The sequence below is a fragment of the Priapulus caudatus genome, unplaced genomic scaffold, assembly GCF_000485595.1.
Source record: "Priapulus caudatus unplaced genomic scaffold, Priapulus_caudatus-5.0.1 Scaffold531, whole genome shotgun sequence".
NCBI lineage: Eukaryota > Metazoa > Priapulida > Priapulimorpha > Priapulimorphida > Priapulidae > Priapulus > Priapulus caudatus.
In genome coordinates, this window is record NW_014577592.1 from 70,440 (window position 1) to 79,625 (window position 9,186).

At 44.9% G+C, this 9,186-nt stretch overlaps 1 protein-coding gene across 1 annotated transcript in view; it reads left to right on the plus strand.

Moving 5' to 3' along the window:
* LOC106811360 (proteoglycan 4-like) overlaps nt 1-8,761 on the plus strand; it is a gene marked incomplete in the record, with an annotated part of 47,705 nt that extends 38,944 nt beyond the window's left edge. The window contains 4 exon segments of the mRNA XM_014814946.1: nt 4,127-4,229; nt 4,839-4,916; nt 6,781-7,738; nt 8,222-8,761. Coding sequence (XP_014670432.1) covers nt 4,127-4,229; nt 4,839-4,916; nt 6,781-7,738; nt 8,222-8,313 — 1,231 coding nt within the window.
* Between the last annotated feature and the right edge of the window lie 425 nt (nt 8,762-9,186).

The window sequence follows — 9,186 nt, forward strand, 5'->3', positions numbered from 1 at the left end:
TTCACTGACTATATATATATCTCCTGATATATAATATATATATATATATATATATATATATTCAGAGGGCTTTCGCATTCCTTTCGTTTTCTCTACACTGCGCGTATTTTGCAGTACTCGCGTGCCTTTTCTCTACAGCTAGCAGCTTGCGAACCATCCATGTCGACGAAGAGAATGGTGGCAGTGGCAGTGGCGCCACCTGTGGCACGAAATCGTCACTATTGACGCCCCCCTTTTTGGATTGTTAAAGAAGCTGTGGGCGAGAGACATGGCAGGGTAACTGATCGCTTGATGGTGACACCTCCTCAGCATACGTTACTTTGCTTGTCGGGTATAAACTGGACGTGCGTTGACCATGTCGCTGTCGCTGCTGCTGCTGCTGCTGCTGCTGCTGCTGATGATGATGATGATGATGATGATGATGATGCTGATGCGAGAGATTGCCATACGTGCATTCAGTTCTCTCCTGCACCAAACTAGACGTTGTACACGGGGTCGGACCTTTCGGGATAGGATCATGGCTGTTAATTATATGTTGGATATATAGATGTTTATTTATATATTATGTACCGAACAAGAAGAGAATTCTGCAGTTAATATTTCGATTCTGGCCAGGGCAAATGAGCGGTGAACGATGTGAGCGATCAGTGTTAGCATGAACATATATATTATATATACTGTCTAGTGTCTAGTCATATACTGACAGTATATATATTTATATACGTATCAAGAGCATATTAAGTATGTACGCTTACTTACGCTACACTTAATACACTCTTGATATGTTCAGTGTGTTAGTGATACTTGTAAATATTTTTGGTTATAACGTGCCGGGACTAGTATATAAAGGCACCAATCGATATACTGTAGGCAGTCAGCCTGATCATGATGATTGAACATTTTCTCAAGGCGGGAATACGCTTCATCAAACTGAATATTGTAGACTTGCATGTATAAGATGGGCGTTGCATGGCGAGTGCACTGTTGAACATCTATTGACGCTATCTTCTCATTTAGTGCGTATTTTCACAGCGACAGATGATAAATCCGTTAGTTTGCGACGGAAATGCTATTCTTGCATGTCCGTGTGAGTGGATGCGCGCGTGTGGTGGTGCTGCTGCTGATGCTAATGCTCCGCCCACGCAAAGCGTTTGTAACGTTAGCTTTTGCGCGTATTGGTATAGGGAGACAGGGAGCATGCTATATATGATATGGGGAAATCCCCTGGTGTTGCGTTAGCGGGTGTGTAGGAGTTGTGGAGGTGGAATGGCACGTCGGCAGCCGTGTTTGGTAATGGCAATGCTGCTGTTCTAACGGTGTAGCAGGGAGACTGCATGATCAGTGCACTTTCGCCATTTCTGCAGCCGTTCCTTTACATCGGCTCCTCCATGTTTTTCATTGTTTCGAGAGCCGTCCGGGGCGCCATCTGGCGGCACAATCGTTACCTCAACGCTGCGACTCTTTTGCCGTGTGCTATTTACTGTCGCAAGATGTCGCGTAGATGCTGCGGGTCGTGGAGGGTCTGACGATGTTTACTTTGCTACGAACTACGCGTATATTTTTGGTTGATCAGTGCCAGTCGGAGAAGTCTGTGTTGCTAACAGCTTACCGAACTGTTCGATGTGATATTACCAGTACATGAAGAAGAGATCTCGATCTCTATCTATATCTTATATCTTCATATCGTGTACTCCTGGTATTACTGGGCTCGCGTTTCATTGTGCAAGCTACTGACCGAACGTTTCTGCGTGCTCGTTGGTATTGATCGAGTTTTTTTTGCTCAAGTGGACATTGGTCGGCTTGCTGAGCTGATGACGTCATTAATACGGACGGTGTTAACATCTTGTTGTGGGTGCTTTTCGAGATTGAACTTTTGTACGTGCTTGTGAGTGCCTGATCGTTACGCTTGGTAATATTTTATCGTATATGTTTCGTGCCGGTTTTTCGAAGCAGTCATAGATGTGCATTAATTACGCATTCGCTGTAACGATGGAAGTTTGCACCTGTTTTTGTATCAGCTCGGAAAGGCTTGCTTTTTGTTAAGCGTGTTTTCGGGTGTGCACCGGAGGAGCGGGTTTCAGTGAGCGCCGGTGCTTACCACGACCCGTGTTAAAAGTCACCATGCACGACCCACGTCGAAGGTCACCACGACCTGTGTCGAAGGTCATCACGACCCACGTCATGGGTCAGCACGACCCATGTCGAAGATCACGATTACCAGTGTCGAAGGTCGCTGCAACTTCCGGTCGAAGCTCAACACCGAATTCGATAGCTATTTGCGTGGTTTTTGCCGCAGTAGGAATGTATTTTTGTATGTCGCGAATGTCTGCTGCTCAAAACGCCACATCTGCCTCGCGAACTGCTCCCCCCTTTCCAAGTCGTAATGTTGCAACACCGCCGACGACGACGGCCGACTCGCAATGAATCTGTTGTCATGACACCGGCGAAACCAATTTCGAGTGGTGCCAGAGTTGAGAGCGAATCGCTGAATAGAAAAATCGCTAATTGTGAACTCAAAGACCGCAGCTGAGTGTGCGGGTAGTCGTAGCTCCGGATGTGCGTCACTGGCAGTCGTGGGCGGATGATAGCGATGCGGAGAGGTGTCTTGTTATATTTCTACGTGCGTTTATTATAGGTGAGGGCCGCGCGAGTTTCGTTTGTCTGTAGAAACGTCTAAGTCATAATTAACGTGTCACGCGTCTCGCACTTTTAGCTGATTAATCACGCGACGTTACGAATCAATGTTTAATCGATGTTGAACCCTAATATAATATCGGCTATTGCTATTTGGTCGGACTAAACTTTCGCTTGTGTGATTGTAACGAGACAATTGGATAAATTGTTAAGGAATTGATCATTAAGCAGCGAAGCAATGAATGTCAACTGGTGTAGTTACTGCATTCTTCGCACATGCTTTATGCACGTGGTTTCCTCTTGTCTGTCTATACACTTATGGTATAGTTTCTTTGTTGATTTAACGTAAGCATAATTATGGATTTTTGACTGTCCAAATGCGAAGAGACATGTCAGATGTAGAGTGCGCGCGTTAGTTAGAAGCAGAGTTATCAGGGTATTGGATGCACGAATTATTCCACTGTGATGTCATGGGCATGTTTTGTGCGTGCGATTGTTCTGCCGATTCCGATGCTATTTGTGTCAAGAGTCGAGTATCAATAGATCTATTGTGTTCTCTTGATGTGTATGAATGGTGCGAGCCACCCTGTTGTCGACTAACACTGGACCGCATGAGCACGAGAATTGTGTAGAACTCCGTCGTTTTATGCTCATTGTTCAAGATTATTGTTTACAAACTCGAATCTTCAATAAATCATTTGCCTTTCAATTGAATTCGAATCTTGATTTTATCAAACGATTTCGATTGCACATGATCTTGATTGCCTAAGAGCTACCAGTATTGTTTGTGTTAGTTAATCGAGACAATCCTTATTGACATCATTAAAGAAGGCCATTACGTGGCACATAATGATTTTATTGTAAATAAGTGGTGAAACTGGAAACAATTTAATGTAATATACTCACATCATAATGCCTAGTTGCTAAATCCATGTTGAAAAGCAGACGACATTAAAGAAACAACGAAGAAATGAAGCTCAAAATTTCTCTCCTTAAAAATTGGCTCTTCGTATGAGATTACCATTAATTCTCCCACTAACTGACTAAAAGTCCATCTCAAAAACATGGTTCCCACAAAAGTGAATTGTTTTTTCAATGACATTTCAAGGACAATCTGTGACCAGCAGTTTTAGCTTTTTAGAGTCCTATATACCATATAGTCATATATACCTTAGATTCATATATAAAGTAAAAATGGTTGTTTTACACGAGTGCTGACAGCAGATTAAAGAGTCGCTATAGCTCGCCAATAACCGATGTACGCAATAGTCATTTCATATTGTCATTCACGTAGATTCATATGACTCTTGTGACAATATATGTAAAGCTTTGATGTAACATGTATCACTCACAACTATGTATCACACAATGTACTGTAACACTCAGAAATTTCATTATTTTAATTGCTCAACACTATTACATTTATCAGATTTTTTCTCCATGAAAAAGACTGTCTTCAGTACATGTATTTTTAGTTGAATTACATGCAATAAACCCCTGCAGTAGAGGAGGAACCAGCCCCTGCAGTAGAGGAGGAGCCAGCCCTTGTATTAGAGGAGGAACCATCATCTGCAGTAGAGGAGCCAATCAAAGAGGTTTTTTTATTCTATTTTTCTTTCTCTATTATTTGTTCAATATTCCCTAATTGTACCTTTTAGTTCGGTGTGCAGCAGAAAATGAACAATAACACTCGGTGTTTACACTATGGGCATTATGGTGGTCGCTGTGGGATTATAGCAGATAATGCAGTAATGGGATGAATTGTATTAAAAGGGGAACCAAAGTGTAATTGTGTAAGAGTTTGGTGCACATCTGTTAGCTGGGAGTAAGTGGAGGAGTAGGTGGCATTTCTTCAAGTTTTGTGCGATCTTCCTCAATTCGTGAAACGACTGACATGGTCAGCTCTGTTGTCGCAAAAACAGAAAGACAGCCGGAGATATTTTAGACTGACCCAATGTTCCCTTCCCTTCACTTGCTTTCGCAGGTGCATGTGCAGGAGCCTGCATGTGCACAGTGGAGCGAGAAGTTAAGGGCAGGGAGCAAGTCTAGGCTTGCATTTCATCTTAGTAATACATAATCGATTTTCTGTAGTGTTTATTTAAAAAATGATATAAATACATATGTAATACGCGTGCGTTCGTGCGTGCGTGCGTGCGTATGTAATGTTTTGAATATGTTCTAAGTGAAGCTTTGCATTCTTACAGCCTGTATTTGGTGATGACGGCGGTGACGTGGACCATGGTATGACCGACAGCCAGTCACGAGGGGGAGCCACGGTGGAGGTGAGCGGTATCACAGGTATGCTTGCTGCATGTGCTGCTGGGATTCGCATGCTGCTTTTTACTATCTCTCTAATTCTCGTAAGTTAAAAATCCGTTATGGTTCCGAGGCTGCAGAGAGTTGCGGCACTAGGTACTGTGTTCCTATACAGAAACTTTTAAAAACTCGCTTGAAGTCCTCAGTTGAATAGGTCAGGCTGTGAGTCATCTTCTTAAATGTACATCTTTTTAATTGTCTTGAAAGTTGGGTCTTGATCATTTTGATTAATTAAGTATCAAATTATCTTTTTTTAATTACGTTATGCTAAAGTAAAGTATTAAATCAAAAGCCAACAAGATGACTTTGTCAATTTGTTTTCCATTATCTTGAAAATCTTGATTTTTAATATACAAAGTAACCATTTTGATTATGTAATTATTAAGTAAGTATTATGTTATCTTTATTAAAACAAAGTTATTCTCTGATAAAGTATGGGAACAAAAGCAAAGCTGAACAATGGCAACAGCTGCCATCGTTACAATATAGGTATATTGTATTAATATTATACAGTTACTGCCTGATTGTAATGGAGTTTAACATTTAAGAACTTTTAACCAGCCTCGTTCTTAATCTGCAATTATCATCGCCACAGATAATAGCAATACAGAATGTCCTCAAACATAGATGGATTTTGTGTAATTATTCCATTTTTACAAACCGTTGCCCAGCTAAATATTGGTGGGGACATCTGCCTGCGAGATATCACCTAGGCAGTGTTTTATAACTCCCTGTGCGTTTTTCCTATCTTCACGGTTTACCAGGTCTGATATACTGTCCTCGTCCACTGCTTCAAGCCATCTTGTGCCATGCTGTGCAGTACACTATATAACAGCAGTCATATACTAAATACCGTACTGTTCTCAGCAATAGTAAACCCGCAACTAATGTATAACATCAGAATAATCAATCGTATCCGTTTCATTTGAACGTCTTGAACAGCGCGTATTATGACGGAACTTACGGCATCGTCAAGTAACAAAGTTATCGTTGCAGCGGCGGATCGGGTAATGTAGGGTGATCGCTCTAGCTGGCAGTGCAGTGGCTAACATGACCGCGTCTGCTTGCTTCACTTTGCTCGTTATCTGTGCATGCCAGTGCTCAGTAATTCCGCAGGGACAGTGAAAGTACGGTGGCTGTGCGAACGCCGGTAACTAACAATTCAGCAAGAATGTGTGCACCTTCCCCACTGCTACCATTCTGAACTAATATGCAAGCAGAGTGTCTCTCTTCCTTGTTTATTCTTCACCTCACTAACTACTAGTAAGGATGCATTCAGTGTCTTCGCCGAAGACAGCGGCCATACTGAATCTAAACATTTTGCATCTGCGCACACCTGACAAACACGGACATGGTAATGGATGTTATTTATCGTGAGCATTGTGGCCAGCCTTCGCGGCGAGGCTGAGCTCTTGCTGATGCTCACACAGGCAGACACCGGCGCTGCAGAGTTCCCACGCGCTTTGCGCATGTAGAGTTACTAACACCGCGGTGTGTTCAGGGAGTTTTACTGGTGATAAGCATGGCAACGACACGAGGCTGCATGCACGCCTGCCTGCTGGGATACACGGTGGATTGGTGGATTGGTGGATTGGTTTTTTCAATGTGGATTGAATCAGGTTAAATAAATTTCATTTTTGTGATTGGACAGTGTACGATAACGTTTATATGCCATGGAAGAAATCGCGTTTGCTATCATGTGAATATCTGATGAAGTCGAAACGTTTGAAAACGGATCGTATTTATTTATCGTCATCGAATTTTCGCCGCCTCGTTCCAGCGCTCGCCGCGAAACGCATTCTAATGCAAGCGATCGTTTTTTTGTTTCAGCCTGAGCCTTATTGGCCAGATGAGGAGGGCGTTGGTCTTTCGCACCCGAGTTACGAGCTTCATGGTGACGATGGCATCCATGAGCTGCCTACTGCTACTGCTGCTGCTGCTGCTGCTATCCACGACGACCACTCCAATGGACATACGGATTCTGCATCTCATGTTCTCGCTGCTGGTGATTGCGGTGTAGTAGGGTCAGTGGACAGTGCAGGCATGGCGGCTACAGACCCTGTTCCCACTCTTGACCACGTACTAGAATTTCCTGCTCCTACAGAAACCCGTGATCACTCACATGATGCTGTTTGCCCCACGAATATGTTAGAACAGCATCACCCACCTGAAGCCTTTGTTCCTGCCAATACTCTCGATCACACAGAAGAAAACCTGGTTCCTGCGGAAACTGCAGGCTATTCACTGGAAGAATTTGTTCCCACAGAAACCCCAGGTCTGTCACACGGTTACGACGCTCCCATAGGTATGCCTATCTTTGCACCTGACGACATGGATTCCACACAAGGTCCCGAGCAAGACCTTGTTCCTACAGAAGTAGCTGACGTATTGCCTGAACACTCTGTTCCTGCAGAAATCTCTAACCCTCTGTGTGAAACCCCTGATGAGGATGATATGTTTGATCGCTCAGCTGAAGACTCCACTCACACTCAGTCGCCCGACAAATCACCGGAAGACTTTGCTCCTGCAGGAATGCACGACTTATGCCAAGAATATCGTTCTCCAGAGGATTCAGCTGGACTATCGGCTGAAGATCCACTCTCTGCAGGAAGTCACGATCAGTCGCCTGTCGCTCCTGTTCTCACTGGGTCTCTCGAACTATCACCTGCAGATCCTTTTCCCACTGGGTCTCTCGAACTATCACCTGCAGATCCTTTTCCCACTGGGTCTCTCGAACTATCACCTGCAGATCCTTTTCCCACTGAGTCTCTTGAACTATCACCTGCAGATCCTTTTCCCAATGAGTCGCCACTGGGTTCTCTCGAATCTATCACCTGTCAGATCCCTTTCCCTGGGACTACTCGAACTATCACCTGCAGTATGCTTTTCCCACGTCTCCCGAACTATGCACCTGCAATCCTTTTCCCCAACGTCTTCGAACTATGCACCTCAGATCCTTTTCCGCACTGGATCTCTGCGAGCTATCACGCTGCAGCTCGCTTTTGCGCCACGAGTCTCCGAACTAATCACCTGCAGATCCTTTTCCCACTGGTCTCCTCTCGAACTATCACTGGCAATGCTTTCCCACTGAGTCTCTCGAACTAATCGGCCTGCAATCATTTCCCACTGCAAGTCTCTCGAACTATCACCTGCAATCCTTTCCACTGGTCTCATCTGAAATATCACCTGCAGCTACCTTTTCCATGGTCTCTCGAACTATCACCCTGCAGATCCTTTTCCCGCACTGGTTCTCTCGAACTATGCACTGCAGATCCTTTTCCCAATGAGTCTCTCGAACTATCGCCTGCAGATCATTTTGCTACAGAACGCCTGAGCCGTCATCTATCGTCCGCTACCCACTAGACGCCTGACCAGTGCCCACCAAACTATTTCCCACGAGACATTGCCGGCTTGTCGGCCACGACCATCTTCCTACTGGATCTCCTGACGTGTCGCCTCTGGACTCTCATCCCGTGGCAATGCCCGAGCTTCCGTCAGAGCTGTCGCTGCATGCTGACCCTACTTCTATGCACGAACCAGGCGCTAGTCCCTGCTACTCACCAGACGAGGTCCTGCTCTCAGAACCGGGGCCGAACAGCAGCGAGGTTGAACCGGACGTGCACACTTATGGCAGCTGCCACCCAGGTGAGGAGACAGTGTGTGCTGATCATAGCCCAGGGCCGGACGCCGCGCATGAGCAGCATGACGGTGACGTACTGTTAGCTGTAGAGAAGGACAGAGGGTGGGGCAGTAGAGAGAGAGAGAAAGCGAGAGAGAGAGAGAGAGAGAGAGAGAGGAGAAGAGAGAGAGAGGGGGAGAGAGAGTGAGAGAGCCGAGAAGAGCGAGAGAGCGAGAGAGCGAGAGAGCGAGAGAGATAGAGAGAGAGCACAGCTAGTCTCTGTGCGCGTCCGTAACAGCTGGAATAGAGAAATCTAGGGGTAATTATATGTGTGTTGTATCGACGGGAGTGTCACTGAGCCCCACTTCAAGCGAATTATAAAGTCGCGGTTAGCTTGAATATGGCAGAGGGATATACGATTAGCTGTAGTGTGTTGACATTCGCAAATCAGAGAGTCGCTCCCATCCCGCGTCTGTTCAGTTAATTAGTGAGTTGAAACGTTTTGTTTCAAATGTTTTGCCTCAATAACTCTATGTTTGTATGACAGTTGCAATGCATCTTGCTATATAGTGAGAAAATTAATTCACGGAGAACCACAAACGCGCACGGATGCACTC